Source organism: Prenolepis imparis, unplaced genomic scaffold (assembly GCF_030444845.1).
Source record: "Prenolepis imparis isolate NDT839.2.m4 unplaced genomic scaffold, iyPreImpa1.0 SCAF_1, whole genome shotgun sequence".
In the NCBI taxonomy this organism is placed as follows: Eukaryota; Metazoa; Arthropoda; class Insecta; order Hymenoptera; family Formicidae; genus Prenolepis; species Prenolepis imparis.
The window spans coordinates 20,103,380-20,123,288 of record NW_028141159.1 but is presented as its reverse complement, the minus strand read 5'-3'; the positions used below and the strand labels follow the sequence as shown (position 1 = coordinate 20,123,288).

Sequence of the window (19,909 nt, the reverse complement as noted above, 5' to 3'; positions counted from 1 at the left end):
ATGATGAAATCATTTTGTCGTACAAATAATTAAATTCTAAAGGCTATAGTTGACAATTTAAATTTACGTTTTAGATGGCTCTAAAATAAAAATAAGGTAACGATTATGTATATATATTATTATTTAACATTGAATTATATTACGAAAGAGATTTGAGATGTGAGCCACTATAATTCGAAAAACAATATTTTATTTTGTTACGTTAATCGAGAAAGAGTCACGTCGCAATATTTAAGAGCAAAACATCTCCAGCTGTGTTTAAAATACGACATAATGCAGCTCATGAGACATGCAGATTTATCTGCATCTGTATCGTTGAAAATTATTCCCATGCTCGATCCACATGAGCAATTCGCACCGCTGGCAAAATTTCGCACGATACATGAGAACTATCATGAAAACGTGTAGTTATGGATTAATAAAAAAGCGATATGAATTTGAGACTCGCTATGATGATATGGTAGTGATAGATATAATGGTAAAGTTTCGTTTCGCGTAAAGTTCGACTACTTTTCCATTCAGAGAAAATAGTCTCTCTTTGCTATACTTCAATTTGATGTACTTTAATCTCTTATTCTCCATTTCATCGAGTTTTGCGCACTTAAATGCTAGTAATGTTTAAACAATATAAGAATCGTCACTCTCTAAGGCTGAGGACATAGATACTTTCTATTAGCATTTGTCAATTTCATGCAAGATTGAGAAATAATAGAAGAATTTCGTTTTGGCAAATCTTGAGATTGGCGATTTTTAATCGACTAACATTCACATTTCACGTTTGATGAAAAATCATGCAATTGCAAATAAAATCGTTTTATGACAAAGAAGTGCTGTCACGAAGCAAATCGTTGCTCTTGATATTATTTGATCTCTGACTGAAAATCGCAATAATTTTTCATTTTTCTTTTACATTATTTAGATTGTATATCGTTTTTTGTTGTGAGCTTTATACACAATATGCACGATATCGACAAGATAATGAGAAACAATTGTTTATATTATTTCGATCATATTGATTGATTGTGATAAAGAACGTGATGTTTCGATGGAAAGTAAATCAATTGTTACCCTTCCTGATAGCTATAAAAAGAAACATGAAAGAAGGACTTTATCGAAACACTGATAAAGTGCAGGATGATTTGATATAATGTGACAATTATTTATTACGTCGTCATTAATATGGTTGTCCTTAGTAATTATGTATTACATAAAACCGATCTTAGATCATCTTCCATCTAGTATATATCAAGGAAAATTTTCAAATAGTAATATTTTTAATCCTTTCAAATATTTTTTAAAAAATTTGCTTCAAATAAATATTAATGTATAATTGACACAATTTAAAATAGGGTTTTATTTATATTTTTATAAATTGAATTGTCGAATGTCGTGTAATTCAGAAAACACTTGAAGAAGAAAATGCACACAAAATACATATCTCAGGATACATATTAGGCTGTGTTAAATATATAAAATTATAAATAGAATTCTCTCTATTTTATAAATTTTATCACAAATAAATATCTAAAGCAGACTTAAAATTTTCGAAGAAATATGTAAAAAGATTAGTAATGAAATAATATTATTCGATATATTTTTTTTATATATATTAAATATATATTTTTTTTTAGCGGAGATTGCGTTTCAATCTTATTCTAAAGATGACGGAAAATTATATGATTTCTCTAACAAGTACTTCTCTAACTGTACTCCATCGTATATAGCTGCCAGTTGGCATAAATTTTTATTTACAACATATCGAAAAGATGCGTTTGTATGCGTTATTTTACACGAATTTAAACCCGTTTAATCTATTCTTGATCGTCAGTCCAACTGACGGACAGTGTTCTAGAGTCCTAGTCAGCTTGACATTTTCTCTATGCGGCCAGCTGTCGATTTTTGATTATTGAAAAACGTCGTTTAAAGTCATCAAAATATCATGACGAAATAAAACATCTCGTAAAGTACCACGCGAAATTCTTGCAGTGAAACATTGTATAGATAAAAATTTTATTAATTTTTTTTCTACTTGTTATCTTTTTATCCTTAAAAATGCCTCTTCACAATTATATATGTATATTTATTATAATGTTATATTATATACTTATTACTGTGATTTGTAAAAACTTGTTAAATGTTAAAGAAACTTTACGTTTAAAACAATTTCATAACAGAGATATATATTTAATAATTTCTTCGAGTTTGTCTAATTTTAGATTAATATGATCCAAATTATATTAAAATATATAATTCTGTGCATTATATACACATTTATAGTTCTTTATATTTCTATATTTTTATAAGTATTGTTATTTCAATCTCATTGAATTATATTTAATTTTATAATTAATTAAATTGCAAAAAAATTATTATACATATCAATTATTATTTACCGCACGATAAATCATTTATATCATAAAATCATTTATCGCATGATAGCATCATTTATACCATGTAAATTATATACAATACTTACCATAACTTCGCTTGATAATAGTCATTGATGATTGACAACTAAAATGACTAAGATTGTCACTCAAATGGAAAATATCAATGGAATGCCAAAGGTTAATAATAATAATTGACTCCATATAGAGATCGTAATATTCAGTAGTTATAAAATCGTGGATGATGGACAAGATACTCATGAAAAAAACAATCTGTCGATCGCGGCAAGACGGGACGATCACATATAATTGAAAACAATTCATAAATATCATTCGAAGATAATTTCTGAATCATCGTTTCGCCTTGACGCGACTGACAAGAACGTTCCATTTTGGCTGAAGGAATTGAAAGAAAAATTTATTTCCGTTTATTCAAGAAGGATACAGAGTGTGTACAATGATCGAGGATACAAATTATGTATATTTTGTAATTTTATGCTATTGCCAATTGTGGATGCGCGGCAGATCGATTAATTCTTACGCGTGCATAATACGTACAGCATTCACGATCTAAGTGCAAATCTTATGTGCGGACGCGAATGATGCATAATACTCGTGAGATGTGGTTTGCTTCGAGAAATTTTTGCGAGAATATTCCGAAAACAAAATTGTATACTGTCTTCTTCGCCCGGAGAAAATCGTGGATGCTGACGGCGTATCTCGCGGGATGTATCTCGTGAAATCGAATGTATACGATCGCTGTCATGTATACAACCGACTGAGTGTCATGTGCACAAACACAAATACATTATCCCGACGTATGCACACGACGTAATTTATGTCATGTATGTATCTCGAGGATTAGTTTTTCAGATCGCGGCTACTATTCGCGATTATAAAGATTTTTGCGTATTGCACGCAAGTTTCGAGCAATTTTTTAGAATGCACATTCCTTTTAGAACATCTTTTCAATAGCTATGATATAAAGACATGAGATCTTATGCGCGATTTTCTCGTACAGCTTCCGAGCGACGGAATTGTCTGCACTGAAAACTTTTGCACCTTTAAATCTTCGCGTTTATTTTTCCTTCAGCGTATTTCCCACATTTCTGTCTGACGTGCGTGTGTTTCCTCCCCCCCCTTTTTTTCCATATATAATAAAAGATAAAATTGCGGGTTGAGAGAAAGATAGCGCTCCCCTTCCCTGTTATCCCTCCTTGCTCTATTATCGAAATTGCAAGATGCCCACGTTGATTAACGATGGTGGTTTTTAGGAGAGGGAAAAGTTACATGGGAATGGAGAATGTGGTACAGACATGTCTAGCTATTCCCAAGAGAAAAAGAAGAAGAGAGAAAGGTACGAATTGGACGTATGACAGCAATAAAAAAGCGACAAGATTTGGCATACAAGGATAACATTGATGTTCACTACTCGCGATTCTCGGCGATAGAGTACTTTATTTTTTTTTCTAATATAATAACAACGATGTTCTTATCACGCGCTTAAATTCTCGTTTAAGTTGTGCAATGTACGATCTCCGTGAACTTCAAAATTTAAAAGACAATGATCATTAACGTCGGAAATATATAGATGACTAGCTAATAAGTTTAACACATCCAGAGACAATGCTATAATGCTTTATGGGGGAATGAGTGTAATAAAATAATCGATAGCAAGGGAGATCGCGATCCATTTCTATTGAATATGGTAATTTTTGTGGCAGATCCAAATGTCATGGCATTTGTGATCGAGTCTCGTTTTCGAAAGTTTGGCTTGTTCTGAATCGTGCGAAATTAAAACATTGTTAAAACAAGAGCGAGTCCTGTTTGTTATGATGGAAAAGTGGAGATTAACTATGAAACATGTGACAATAATAGCGATAATATATTAACGATACTATTAATAGTGATAATGATCATAACTGGAGTGCGGCAACAGAAGTTTAAACGAAAAATTCATTCTTTTCAAAAAATGATATCCCAAAAAATTTCTATGAATTTTTGTATGCTTATTCATAAATCATTATGAAATTCTCAATATTATCCCATATAATTCGCCAAAATTTAATAAAATACGATGTTTAACATGAATAATGAACACGGACGAGAAAGTGCAAAAGATCTTGACATTTATTTGACGGAATAAATACGTAATCTATATATATCTTATTTATATAACAGCGTTAGCCTTTTTTTGTCACATTTTACCGCATAATGTTACTCAAAATTTAAATTTGCATAATAGAAAAATGACTTTCTAACCAATTAAAATGACTGTATATTTTGAATTAAAAAAAAGTAACATATTGGTGCACCGTGATTAATATGCTCCGTAAAATTTAATCATTGTATGCTAAAAGCGCACATTATGCGTCTCCACAAATTAAACTTTTTTAATTTCAATTATGTGTGTGCATACACACATTTGCTGTGTCTATTAAATTTTATTAAGTTTCGTGTCTAAATGGATGAATGTCTAATTTGTTAGGCGGCAATGTGTGACGGAGAATACGATCTTTTCATAGCCACAATATATCAGTCGTATAAACTAGAAAAACTTTATATTTGCACATGAGATTAACAATAATGTAGAAATCCTATTCATTATTTGACCTTCACATGTACAACGCTTTCTGGATCTTCTATCAAGAATAAGCAAGAAATTTTAAAAAATATAATAGTTAAAAATATTTTTATTTGCAAAAAGTATTTAATTTTTTACCGATATGTTTTACTGATGAAAAGTCAAGGCTCATACTATTCCTTATAAATTTCCTTGTAAATTAATATAATTTGTATAATGTAGTCACGAATTTTTCTATGGACAGATATTTATGAAAAAATATAAATGACATATTTAATTCCGAAAATAATTGTTTCAGCAATTTATTATGTGTAGTTTATAAAAAAGAATTTTAAAAATTAATCTTTTGTGTAATGTTTGATTTTGGGAATTTTGTTAAAAAAGTTGAAAAATTTCTCAGGATGAAATATAAATGAATGATAATGGATTGTATTATCTTACACAATCTCTCTCTTGTAGAAAACGAAATAAATCTTTCATTTTCGCACGAATTCATCCGGTTTTATCTGCACGTGCGAATCAAAATAATAATTACTAATTGGATATGTGCGAATGACTGACTACTAAGAATAAAATAATCTATAGAGAAATATTATTTTTTTCTCTACATGAATCTATATAGGAAAATAATCTATGATATCAGTTATATTGCAAAATAAATCCACGGTTATTCCACGGTATCATACGATAATAATAACGAATTCGATTGGAAATGGATTCTAGCTAACTACAACCATGAATTCAATCTACACGTTTTATACGTAGTTATCTAAAAAGATGACCGTGTTGTGTTACTCGTGGTATGTCATGTTGATATTAATACGCGTGAAAAAGGTTTCGTGACCCATCGAACCAACTGGCCTAGTCCTTCTTGTGTGTACACGGTACATACACTTATTAATCTTAGATTCAAACGTGAAATTGGCGTGTATCCACGAAAAAATAAAACGAAATAAGGCAGCACTATTGTTTTTTTTTAACTTATGAGGGAAACGTATATACCTTCGATCAATAAATAAAACAACTTGACGCGAGACAAGTCCTGAAAGAGTGAAACTTATCTCCGCACATTTATGAGTATATACAAGTAACGGAATGATTCTCCTAATCACTGTACATTAAATCGTAGCACTTGCAAAGTGTCATAATATAATTAAGAATTTTCATATTGTAGATAAAATTTAATTGTATGATAATCTCATTGAAATGTACGTGTACTGTATTATTATAGAAGTTCCAAGATATAATAATCGAGTTGCGTGCTACTGTTAATGGCGTTGAGTCTGCGCGAAATACAGATATAGTTTGTTATTTATTTCTCATATTTTATATTTATTTTTTTCTCATATTTTTTAAAATGTTAATATTTGATAAATTGTATCTCAAATCTTCTTGCCGAATGTTACTCTGCAAGTACGTGATTTCTGTATACACATTGCGGTATTCACAAGTTTCGTTTATAAATACCACAAAGAATGAACATCAAATACCTTGTAGCTTACGATAGTGGACATGCCTTTAACACATGAATCGAGACTGTAATAGGAAAGGTGATTAGGACTAAGAATATCAGAGCCGTAGATTGGGAGCAAAGGTGAGTTGAATACCTGAAAAAACTCAGCAGTTGATGCTAAGCGAGTCACCAATCAATTGTCAGCCCGTTTCTAATTTGTTAAAGCTATAACTCCTTTTTCTAAGCAAAAAAAAAAAAAAAAAAAAAAAAACTAAAAAGCGGCTCCGTAGGTGTGTCGCAACATAATCATCAACAAGATAGTCAATGGCCTATTTACGATGTTTCATTTGCAAGTTTCTTTCTTTTTTACTTTTTTTTTCGAATATTTCATTCTACGTACATACTCTACACATGAAACATCTTCGATTTATGCCAGTGTCGGTGATTCTTGTAATGCGATTGCATTATATTTGCACAACGAAAGGTGACGCGCATCTCGAGTAAACCATTTTACAGCATTTTTTCCTTTACGAACAATGAACTGTACAAATAAATGAGATATTCTATTTGCAACTTGCATTGAAATATCTAATTCTTACAAATAATAATAGTAATATTAAGTATCACGTAAATGATAGAGTTTATATACATTTAGTACAAACAGTAAAGCGTATTGAAACGCTAACGTTACAATACTGTTTGTAAGTCCCTAAGGAGGCAGATCACGACGTGTGATTTGCGTTAATATTAATAAAGTATATATCAGCTACTTATACAACTAAACGATATATATATGCATTTTTATAGCATATTCCACTGTGCATTACAAAAATGCACTTTATATAAGAATATATTCTATTTTTCGTATTTTTCTTTTTTTAAATTTTTTTTTCTAACATGCGGAAACATTCGTGAATACGGAAATTTCCATACATGTAATTTTCTCGACCAAACTATTTCTGTTTGTCATGTAAATTATATAAAATTATGTTACATCACGTATTATCAAATCTTAAGTTTCTTGTTCAAGTATTTATCAATAAAAAAGAGTAATGTAATCAATATATACAAAAAGGAAATATAAAAAGTATAATTACTAATTTGTTTCCAAGCGCGATAATAGATCAACGTTTGCGATGACAAGTTCCTTCAATTATCGTGTCTCAGAGCTACCCGAAATACCTCCACTGATATAAGTAACATCACAGACACTGGCACAATCGCGTAAACATTGGCGTAATTGTTCCCATTGACTGCGTCGATGTTTTGTTTTCTTTTATAAATACTATTAATTATAGCGTTTGTTACACAAACATATTAACAGTCATCTATCGATTGACTCCACCTGGATAGCTTCCTCCATTACAACATTGTTTTGCTTTTACGAAACGAAGGACTTACAGTGGGCAGTGGATGGTTGCATAAGAAACGTTACAGTCTAGATGGCCCAGAGGAGCATCTGTGGATTGGCGTAAGATAATCCTGCAGTGGTCATCAAGTGCATACAAATCCTTCCTGCGCTACTGTGGATGTACCAGTAGGTCCTTCCTATAACAGACATACATTACGGAAGAATGAATTATATCATTAATTACTATTAAAATGCTGGAAATTTTAATGCATCTTCGTCCGCCAGAATTCGCATTCATAAACGCAGCTGTTGAGTGTCTTCATAGACAAGAAATAAGCTATTTAACATTAATATTCATTCTGTGCAATTTTTTTAAATCTCAAAATATTAGTGATATGGAATATGTTTACATTTGTAGGATTTTGCATATATATATGACAAAAATGAGATGAAAATATATTAACAAATATGTTAATTAAAAAAAAGCAGACAATTAAAACTGTTACATATTATCATGCGTCTATTCATTTTACCTTTGCCTGGCGAGATGTGGAAATAGAAATATTTTATAATAAATTTAAATCTTTCACTTACTATATATATATATATATATATATATATATATATATATATATATTGCTTCATATGTTTATGTAATTATCTAATCCTGTATTTTGATTATTGTTCATTATATGTATAATGTCTTACGTCCTTAGCAGTTGATAGATTTTGCTTGTATTCATCTATGCTGTAGCCAGAGTTGCTATCGTCTCCGCAAGATTGAACCACTAATGATGTATTCTCTGTCTATAAAAGGATTAGAATGTTTTCAATAATTTAAAATAAGTTCTTTTACAGTTTATATGTACTACCTACTTGTTCTTCTGTGTCAGTGACTTTACGTTTCTTCCCACATGTATCAATAGTCTGATCTGATAATCTCTTCTTGCTTGTGTCACCTTGGTTCCGTGGCGATACACTACCACTGTTTCCATTTCCAGCAATATTGCCATTCCGATGCACACCACTAGAAACCTGTAAAAATAATAATAAGTATAATTAAATACAATGAAAAAATATAATATTATTATGAGAATAGATTATACAGAGTATATAATAGAGTTCAATTAATACTCAACGATAAAAAAACTGGAGTATATTTAAGAATATATTTTCTCTTACCTTCCTTTCTTTTTTCAACAAACTTGAAGATACATAAGTATGCAAGTCCTTCCGTTTTACATGCTTAGCCTCAATCCACATTCCTTCCTTCAACATATTTATTTGTTCTGCTTGCCTTTCAACTGTAATGAATACATGTGTAGTTAATACTTTTTCTACGTTCGTATAATTTATAATCAAACTTACTTGTTTCCACAAAAGATTTGATATCATATGTGAGGTCAATGTTGAGACTCTCACTCTTAGCAAAGGACAGGCCGATGAACCACATAGAACAATGCTTGCATGGTTCAGGATCCAGTGGTGGAAACGCTTCTGGATTTACATGTGCCAAGGTAATATGAGGATTTCTCTCCAATGTACCTGTATGAAGGATTATGATTTTGCCAATTTGGCATCCACAAATTGTTAGTATATATCACAGTGTATGATATAGTATATATATATATTTATAATTTTAAGACATTTGATTAGAAAACACATTAAAGATTAAGATAGAGATTAATTCACTAATTACTTCTCATTTTTTTGAAAAATAATTATTTGTTTAATCTTTTTTTCTGTATTTTTATTGGTATGTACATATAATACTTTTGTAACTACTTATTTTAATTTATGTTTGTGATAATGATATGAAATAAAAGAATAATGACAGGAAAGCTACAACTACAAGGTATTAAATAGTTACAATCTACTTTTAGTGAATTAATCTGAATTAAAAAATAGCTGGCATTCTCATAATATATCATATTAATCTATTATCTAAATTTGCGTCTACAAATGTTAAAAGTTAATTAAAATTGTTTTGATAAAATATGAATAAAATATCATTCATGTATATAAATGTAATATCATTCAAATGTATATATATATATATATATATATTATATATATATTATATTTACATAAATGTATATATGTAAATGTATATATCATTCATTCTATTACCTATTAGATGTCGTATTTTTGACTCGACAAGACCACACCATTCAAGTTGATCTTCTGCGCTTGAACTTCTGGCCAACAATACTATATAATGTTTATATTTTCCAAAAAAGTTTGGTGGTTCAAACAACTTATCCCAGGTAGCTTTACCCATGATGATCTCTTCAGTTATGCCTAATCCATTTTCAAATGCTTCTTGCATGATAGTTCTGGTAGATACGGACACATTAAAAGTAGAATTTTGTTGAGGATATGCTGGCGTAATTATTGGCATTAGATGATATCTGTCTGATACGTTTACCTAAAAAATAATGAATAAAACGTTTAAAAATAAACAAAACTATAAAAACAAACTATAAACAAAATTAAAAACATGTAAAATCTTATATATTTCATGTGCATAAAACTTTATTATATATATAAATTTTCTTGATATTTATATTGTGATGATATATTTATATTGTTAAATTTGATATTTGTAAGATATTAAAATAGAATTTCTTACTCTTGGATCCCAAACTGCATAACCTAGATTGACGTTATCGGGTTGTTTTAAAAGTACTGGTTGTGGCCATTTCCATTGAGAGAATACAAGGAAAAATTTTTCTATTAGAGTTGCAGCCACGGCATTAGGATAAAGCTGACACGTTCGAGCGACTAACATCGCCCAGGATACACCACCAAGATAGCCTAAGACATTGCTATATATGCCATGCCCTAAGAATGAAAAAGCAGATGTTGAGTGAAATATACATCATATTATTAGTTATTATTAAAAATATAATCTTAATATAATGTAATCTTACGTTTTGCCCATAATTTTATAGCTCTAAGAGCCAATCTGAAATTTTCTATATTAGGTACTAAGCGCAATATTTCATCAGTTACTCTGCAGCCATTGAGACTCCTGACACATTTTGGATCAAGATTTTTTAGTAGCATGTCATCCCTGAGATCCTATAATTATTAAAGATTTATTATAAAATCTAAAACTTGTAAAAAAAAAATGTATTTATATTTTGCATATAAGTAATATATTAAATATTACTAACCATCGAATCTGGAATTTCTTTAAGAGTTAACTTTGCAAATAGCATGTCGATTTCTATACCATCAAAATTCATTTTTATGACGGGTACAAAAGCTTCTTCCACTGCCTACAATAAATATAGCAAATATTATTAATTAAAGCAGAATGAAATAGAATTTAATATATATCAAAATTTATCATACATGTATAAAAATGTATTTTTTCATCTATATAATGTATATACTTATTCTAAATTATAAAATCTAAAATTTGTAAAAAAAAAATGTACTTTTGCATATAAGTAATATATTAAATATTACTAACCATCGAATCTGCAATTTCGTTAAGTGTTAACTTTGCAAATAGCATGTCGATTTCTATACCATCAAAATTCATTTTTATGATGGGTACAAAAGCTTCTTCCACTGCCTACAATATATATTAAGAGTGTGGAAAATTTCATATTCGTGTTATCAATATTTTTATAAAGAAAATTAAACTAAAAAAGTATATATATATTTAGTTTAATTTTCTTTATAAAATATTGATAACATAATAAAAAAACTCATATTCTTAATACATATATAATTTAGAATAAGTATATAAATTATATAGATAAAAAAATATATTTTTACCATTATATAGATGAAAAAATATATTTTTACCATACATATACGCTATAAGAGTGTTTTCTGAAGAAATAAGTATTTAATAAGGTAGCAACAATGTACTATATTTTTTAGTTACATACCCTTAAATCTGTAACTTCTTCTTGCATTTTTAGTAATTCAAAAAAGGATGAAAAATAATCCGTTCTATATATATGACGTGGTACAACACACAAAGCATCGATATCGGCACCTTTGTGATGTACACCTAATCTGTATGAACCAAATGTATATATTTTACCACCGACTTGTTCAGCTACATTAGGTGGCATATTTCTAGCTATGCTTGTATCTCTTATCCATTGTTTAACCAATGTATTCAGTTTGCTGTAAGAATATAAGCAAGTTTAAATAATTTAAATATATATATATATATTATATATATATTTTTATTGTTCTTATTATCAACTGAATATATGCTAATAATATAATTATATTATATAATTACAACTTTAAAATACCTTAAAATTTCCATCCTGTGATTTAACTCTTCTTCAGATTCAAAAACATTATAGGGTTTAAGGGCCTCCTTCAATTCGTTAGTTCTGGCAATGTCAATGGGTTTGGGCTCTGCTACACTAATAGCAGATGTCATACCCAAAGTACGTAAATTGTTCCTCTCGCTTGGCGTAGAGTTTGGATTGGAATTATTACTTTGCGTTGACCACATTGTAGTATTCTTTATTTAAGTATACACCTCTGAAATTTAGATACTGCTGTAAATAATAATAATTTCTCATTATACATTTGATATAAGTCCTAAAAAAATTAAAAAAAAAAAAGAAAAAAATTGTACATATAGCATGAGAAAGAGAGAATGGATACATTAGATACAGTGAATTTAATTTAAACGAGTAAACTCGAACAAATTTCAATAAGAAAACTTTCGTGCATTAGTTTACTCATCCATAATGATGCAATCTAAACAATGACCGCGTCGAAACGTCGCGACAAAACAAATAGAACCGAGGTATCGATAAGGGTGAAACTAATGACTAATGACTAAAAAATTTCTCCAGTTATGTGGAGAAAGTGCCTCACCTCGATAATATTTCGTCAAAGCTGCAACAGCATGATAAATAAGATTGATACAGGACGAAGTACTTCGCTCGTGTAGTCAGGTTATAAAATGCGCAAATGCACCAGTAACGTTAAACACGGGACGGCGTGGTCCGAGTTTCGTCGAAAAAGATCTTCGCGCTTTGGCTGAATCGCAACTAGGATAGTTGACGCGTTTCCCAAAAATCGCAGGCAATAATTTCTCGCGGAGAAAAGGAGGGAGAGACGGTATATTTGTAAGCTACGCGAGCACCGTTTGCAATCTCGGATTCGACGTCGACGATCCCCGGGGGGGTGCGCGAGAAATTCGCGCGATGCCGCGACGAAACTCGACTCAATCGTGACGGAGGCGGACGAAAATCCTCGCTCGTGTTACGCGCTACGTAAATAAATAAGCGAGCATTATCGGACGCACGCGAAAAAGTAATGAAACAAGACGTACCTATACATACCACGCGTACCACCCACAACTCTACTCACTATACAAACATGGCTGACCGCTCGCTCGCTCGCTCGCTCGCTTCGCTTGCTTTGGAGACAGACAGGAAGTTGGCGATAATTCAGAGTGGCTTCCGTGTCCGAAGAAACGTCGTCCCCCGACGACAGCGCCATTCCTCGAGTTTTCGAAATCACTGTAGATGTCGCTTGCGCGCTTGCATCGCGGTTGCTAGAGTTGGTAGCAGTGGGTGGACTTGCTTGATGATGTGAATTTTAAAAGTTGGCAGGCCTGTTTCGCGAGTAAAACGGCGCGCTCTGGAGCGCTCGGAAGCGTCTCTCCCCTTTAGGTAATAAAATATATATATATATTTATAACATTCTTTCATTTTTACTTGCTACTTTTATCTTTCACGTTTGTCAAACGTCTGCAACTGTCAAACAACTTTGTAGATGTTGCATATATATGAACATAAACTATTCGACAACGCTTGGAGTATTCTGGGAGTGATTGTTGTCGATTTGGCTAAACTCAAATTTTGTCGGTTGAAATCTTGATTTAGAATTACCACTAAAATTCACTTAAAGTTATCTGAAATGCAAGTTTTTCTTGCTTTCTGTGCATTTATTATGATGAAATGTAAATATTTACGAAACATTTTTAATGATATTTACGAAAAATATTCTTTTATATCAATTATAAATCATCAAATATATATATGTTCGCACTCTTCGCTTTATGCGTCGATGAGCGAATTAATTTTATCGCTTGTTATTTATTTCTTGCCGATCTATTCTTTTCCAAGATGTTACGTATAAATTGCGAACGCCGTGGAAATGATATAATTTTGTCGGAAATTTTGTTACAGGCAAAGCTCGAGGTCGCGACACTTTTTCGCTCCTCCGAGAGGCAAGAAGGTTGCTGCCTGGAAGGGGCTGAAGAAAACGAGATAACTGGGTGAAGCTCGAGTTTCATTTGCGGCTGGGAAGTCTTGGTGCACAACTTCCCCGAGGGAATACTTCAGCTGGGGCATTTGCTACCTACTAAATTAGCGCTGGAATTAATCTCCATCCACCGCGCGGTCTCCGGCGAAACGTGCGACTTCGACGAAGATATACAGGTATGTGCCACAATACGATATATGATAACGTGTATAATCAATACACACACATCTCATTATTATAATAATATCTGCTGTAGCATATTATTATCGCTATAGTAAAGAATAATGGCAGAAGAATTTGATCTAATAATTAAAATAACGAAATAATGGTCCTCAAGTAGCAAAAAAATGTACAGAAAATGTTTAAAACTCATTTTCAGAGATATATTTTAAAAATGTTTAAATAATTAGTTAAGTCCCTTTTTATTCATTAAAAAAACGTTTATTTTCACGTTAATGTAATATAAATATTAATTTAACTTTTATTAAATATTAAATATTTTATTAATGAAATATTAAATGTATTTAATAAACGTTAAATTAATATTTATATTACATTAACGTTAAAATAAACATTTCTTTTTAATGAATAAAAAGGAACTTAACCAATTATTTTAACATTTTAAAAATATCTTTGAAAATGAGTTTTAAACATTATATATATATTTTTTTGCTACTTGGATCACTTTGATAGTGATTGAAAATTCCTCGTCGCAATTTTTCATAATATTTTGCTAATTTTATATCTGTTAATATACGACAAACAACCTTTTTTCTATTATGATAAATTTTATTTTAACGATTCATCGAATAATTTGGAAATTTTCCAAGTAATTATTGGCAATTTTTGACCAATAATTTAGTCATTTGTCAAATTTAGACTCGATACGTCTTAACTTTTGGATATTACAATCGGCACATTTTATAATTTCCTTCAAGAATCAACGAAAGATTTAGAAAATTAACAATTACTTTTAAGACATTGCAATAAAACATTCTTTGCGGCATTATTTGTTCTTCGAATCTAAATTTTATGAGCCAGACATTTTTATACGTTCTTGTTTGTGCTTTCTGATACTTCTCTTTAACCATTACTGGCACCGTCTTTCCGCACGATTTTTCTTTTGTCCACATCACCCGGGAAATCACGGGTATAACGAGAGACTGCGAAATTAAATGTCTTTGAGCCGTACGCTTCGGGACCGTGAACTTTGATTGGACTCCGTCGTAACTGTTCATCCTAAACGGTTTAACGATTCTCTGTAGGCCATTTTCTAAATCAAAATCAACTCGAGGTACGATGTGTCGACGCGCTGAAAAATAAATGTAACTCGAGTTAAGTTTTAAATTCTTTGTGTTTTTATTTAATATATCATCTATCTTGATTTATTTTTAGCGTTAAAAAATTATCATATGATTTAAATTATGTAGAAAATACCTAGAGATAGATAGTATCTACAGATAGAATGGTCATTACTGTAACATTTTGGCTTTTAATCTTTGTAGGCCGTTTTCTAGATCAAAATCAAATCAAGATACAATGAGTCGACGTGCTGAAAAATAAATGTAACTCGAATGCAAAGATGTAACGCTATTTTTCGAAAATATTTTCTGGAATTTAAATTATGGATTGGTATTTATATTACGTTTAAACACATTATTTTATGATTTGACGAATATAAAATAATGTGTTTAAATGTAATATAAATACTAATCCATAATCAAATTTCTAGAAAATATTTTCGAAAAATTGCGTTACATTTTTGCATTCGAGTTACATTTATTTTTCAGCACGTCGACATATCGTATCTCGATTTAATTTTGATCTAGAAAATTGCCTACAGAGATTATAAGCCAATTTTACAGTAATGATCATTTTATCTATCTATAGATATTTTCTACATAATTTAAATCATATGATAATTTTTTAACGCTAAAAGTAAATCAAGATATATGTTATTTTAAATAAAAACACAAAGTTTGGAACTTATAAAGTCATTGTTAAAAATCAATTTTAAAGATACATCTACGAACTGTTAATTACAAAATCTTGTAAACTGTAGATATTTTTCTCTTTTTTTAAAAAAATATCAATATTCGTTTCTATTTTCGTTTTATTACGTTATAAAATTGAGAATTGCTTTGTGTTTAAAATCGCGGATTTAATATCTGCGGCATGATGCGGATGATTGCTTCTTGCGTCAACAAGGAATTATTGGCAAATGCCGCATTGGGCTTTTTTCGAGCTCTTTTCATACCTATATGTGTACTATGTACTTTGCGTGCTCTGTAAATAACCAGATTTAATTGTACGCTACTGCGTGATTCAATAGCGTATCGCGAGCTGTGAATAAATACGCTCTTCCATACGATTGCAAAAATCGCCGGTGAAATGTGACAAGATCCAATAATTTCCAATAGAATATTGCATCTTGCACCTCGTTCTGCTGCAGCATCTCATCCGGAAAAAATACCGTATTTTTCAGATAGAAGGCTCAATTTCAAAGTCAAAATTAGCTTCGATATTAAATGGACATCTTTTATATACAGAATACGCGTTATTAACTTTTTCTTAATTGTGTCCATTTAATTAATTTATATTTAAGATAATGCGGTTTATTTATTGCATTATCTTATCCTATTAACTTAAATTAATTTTAACAATCTAGATTGCAAACGATTAATGCGCGAAAAGTTTCCAATAACATAAGGAAAATATAGTGAACAGAAGTAAATGGAACAAAGACAAAACTTTTGTTCTCTTCTTCAAATTTACTTTCCTTTAAGGCATATGTTTTTATTCTCAGCTTATATAATTTGCCTTATATCTATTATTTAAATTGACTCAAGAATTGGATGAAATTGAGTATATAGCATTTCCCGCATGATATACGTTGAAATCCTCAAAGCGCGCTTTCAGTTTTCTATCTAAAAAACAATTTTAAACGCTGTCGTTTCGACATCGTCATATAGCATTTCTGCTCAGTGTAGCAAACTAGCGCGAGAAAAGATGGAACGGGGAGGTGAATCGGATTGAAGTTTCCAACCGATTCGTGTCTTCGCCCTTTTCTCTTACTGCTCTATCTACCCATCGCTTCACAGAAATGACGTAGTCAACTTTTTTTTTTAACGCAATATATTGGGTGGGTAACAGATATATAGCTGGATTCAGATAAGACTCTATTTTTCAATTTCTTCTTTAACTGCTTTTTTTACTGTTTCCGTCACCGGGATGAATCCTTGTTCGATTACCGGGATTATTGAACGACAGCGTAAACTGCCGTCTTTTATAAATGTTTTCGCACGTTGTATCGTACGACGGAATATTATGTACGATTTTTCAAACTTGTAAAAGATTTGTCGTAGTGCCAATCGCCATAAGCTTCTTACTTCGAACACGAGGATTATCCTTTTCTCGGTCAGTACTCTGGTAAAATATTTCCCATATAAATCTCTATACAACTTTGTATGTATGTGAGTCGTTTTAATATAATGCCGTAAACTATAACTCCCTTTCTCTTTTCGGATACAAGATTAAAATGTTATACAGAGATAATTTCGAATACGAGAGATTGTCTAACAATAAGTTAAAAGACGTGACGTTTTATTAAAATGTTATGTATAAATATTATAAATGCTTTCTCTCTCTCTTTCCGAGTTACATAATTATTTAACCTTCAAATACAAATCTTAACAGAAATATAATACATCATAGATAGTTAATGAAAGTTGTTTATCAAAGTCAGCAAACATAGAGATAAAAATAGAACGGAGATAAAGGGATCAAAACTCACTGCTAATAAAACAGACCAAAATGTGAAAATGGTGCAATCTGATAATTATCTATACATTCGAGGATTGAAATAAAAATCGCTAACAGAGTTATATATTATACAAAATATATTCTCTTAAATTGAATTAATAAAAATATCGCTTAAATTAGACAAGATTTCATCGAAGATTAATATTTCAGTGAAAACACTCACAGTTTGGTCTTCCGTTTTATATTTCACTAATTATAGCAGTAAGATTTTATTGAAAAGTCTATAATTATTAACAATATATACTCGTAATATACTAGTTTTATTTAGAAGAGTACATTTCCATAATTATGTTATAAAACATTTCGGCAAACCAATGTTTGTTTTTCTGGAAAAAAATTCGAAATAGATAATTTCGCGCTCGACGATTTGGACGCAACGAAAACCATTTGCATCCGTTTGCAAAATCGCGCGGTTTATATGCGTTTCTCGAGTTTTTCTTTGCGGAACACGTAGCAACTCCGGCGCGATGCTGCATACACTCAAATCACGTTGCAACCCGCCATTTGTACGGTCCATCGGATAAGTATGCGAGTACACGCAAGCGCGCTCATCCGTTAATCATATTTTGCACTTGGAAAAAATTTTTTTCGCGTTCCCGTAATTTTTAGCCAGCGACGAAATGAGTTCTCCTATTTTTTTCCGGACACTGTATGTGCGCCCGCGACCTGACCTCGACGCAAAAGTATCGTTTCCTACACCGCCGTCCTATCATCCGTCTTCATTCGTTAGCTTCGCGATGGTGTTTGTCTATTTCTCTCGCTAGGACGTATAGGATGAGCATTAGAGGGCAATTTACGAAAAGCATTTTTCATCGGTTGAGTCATCCGACTCGTTCTTCTTTAGATGAACGAGAAATGTGACAGTCAGCGGTGGAGGGAAGGAATCAAGTACGACTTGATTCCACGAGTTTCCGCAATGTTCCGCGTAATTGGAATTGTTTTATATCCGCGGAGAAAGCTACATTACAACCGCGCGATATCCGAGAAAATGAATCGTAACTAGGGATGCAGCTGAACCCTCAATGCGCTGCAGCTCTCGTTACTGGATAAAAGGCCGGATTTATTCGAATTAAACTACTTCAAAGCCAAGAAGATTGAAAAATGTCTTGTAATATAAATACTTAAAACATGCACATTTATAACATTTTTATACATAATTTATATACGTATGATTATATACAGTTTGCTCTGAAATAATAATAATGATGGGATATTGTTTGTCATCGTTGACTTATTAATATAAAATTTTTGCCTATATTTTGATAGAGAAATTTGATACGAAATGTAATCGAATTGATCATTCAAATAAAATACCTATATTTATTTGATATAGAAGTATAGGAAAAAATATTTTTATTTCTCGTGTTAAATCTGCGAAAAAAGCGGCATGTTTTCTTTTAATTAAAATTTTTGTTATCTATAGCTATAGCTAAATCATGATATAAAAATAACGGAATATTTCTATTCTGTAACTTCTATCTCTGCAAGAATATATGTATGTACACTTTGTTCTCCATTATTCTTACAATAGCTACTCGACACTGACTTATTCATAAGTGTATGAGCGGGTGCATACGTTTTGCAGTGAATACGCGAAGGTATTCAAGACTCGAATTTGCACTTAAATCTGTGTGGCGCGTGTCGCGCGCCGACGTTATTTGCAAGTGCGATATTACGGATCTGCGAAATCTCTAACTTAATACCGGGGCGCAACAGATGTCGTGATGTTATTGCGCAATATCTGCAAGGCGTTAATCACAAGATGCCTTGCAAGCTCCGAGCGGATGTCCGTTTCCTAGTTTCTCGATTTTGGGGTAGCTACAACAGCTGTCTACATTCCTACGGAGAGTCGTGAAATTATCGGACGCCCTTTTAGCTACAAATTCCGCGATTCTTGATGCTGATTGTCACCGATATAATAATAGTTCCATCTCGACGCGTCGGGAGTACGATTACGTTATCAGAAAATTGCGCGTTGTTCATCAGCGAGTGAAAAAAATGAATAAAGAACTCGAACGGGATGTTATTATTTGATAGCTGCACAGTAG

The 19,909-nt window shown here is 31.3% G+C and overlaps 2 protein-coding genes across 8 annotated transcripts in view; one reads left to right on the top strand and one right to left on the bottom strand.

The window, feature by feature from the left end:
* Positions 1-19,909, top strand: part of LOC145935406 (uncharacterized) — a 344,338-nt gene that overhangs the window by 75,236 nt on the left and 249,193 nt on the right. The window contains exon 5 of the mRNA XM_083036756.1: positions 13,964-14,215. The gene's annotated coding sequence lies outside the window, so the exon portion shown is untranslated. The remainder of the gene's footprint in view (positions 1-13,963; positions 14,216-19,909) is intronic.
* Positions 2,778-13,198, bottom strand: Hrg (poly(A) polymerase hiiragi). Of its 7 annotated transcripts, none has more exons than XM_083036574.1 (13): positions 13,102-13,198; positions 12,062-12,316; positions 11,684-11,927; positions 11,257-11,361; positions 10,955-11,059; positions 10,709-10,859; positions 10,408-10,619; positions 9,906-10,203; positions 9,144-9,320; positions 8,958-9,079; positions 8,652-8,810; positions 8,484-8,582; positions 2,778-7,972 (listed from the first exon to the last, which is right to left on the bottom strand). In XM_083036574.1, exons 2-13 carry the CDS (start codon positions 12,268-12,270, stop codon positions 7,919-7,921), a joined length of 1,935 nt encoding a protein of 644 aa, XP_082892700.1. In that variant the 5' UTR covers positions 12,271-12,316; positions 13,102-13,198; the 3' UTR covers positions 2,778-7,918. The 7 variants fall into 7 exon arrangements, with proteins under 7 accessions (XP_082892700.1, XP_082892682.1, XP_082892690.1 ...); XM_083036556.1 differs by having other exon boundaries at positions 12,642-13,178; XM_083036564.1 differs by having other exon boundaries at positions 12,062-12,313; positions 12,642-13,178.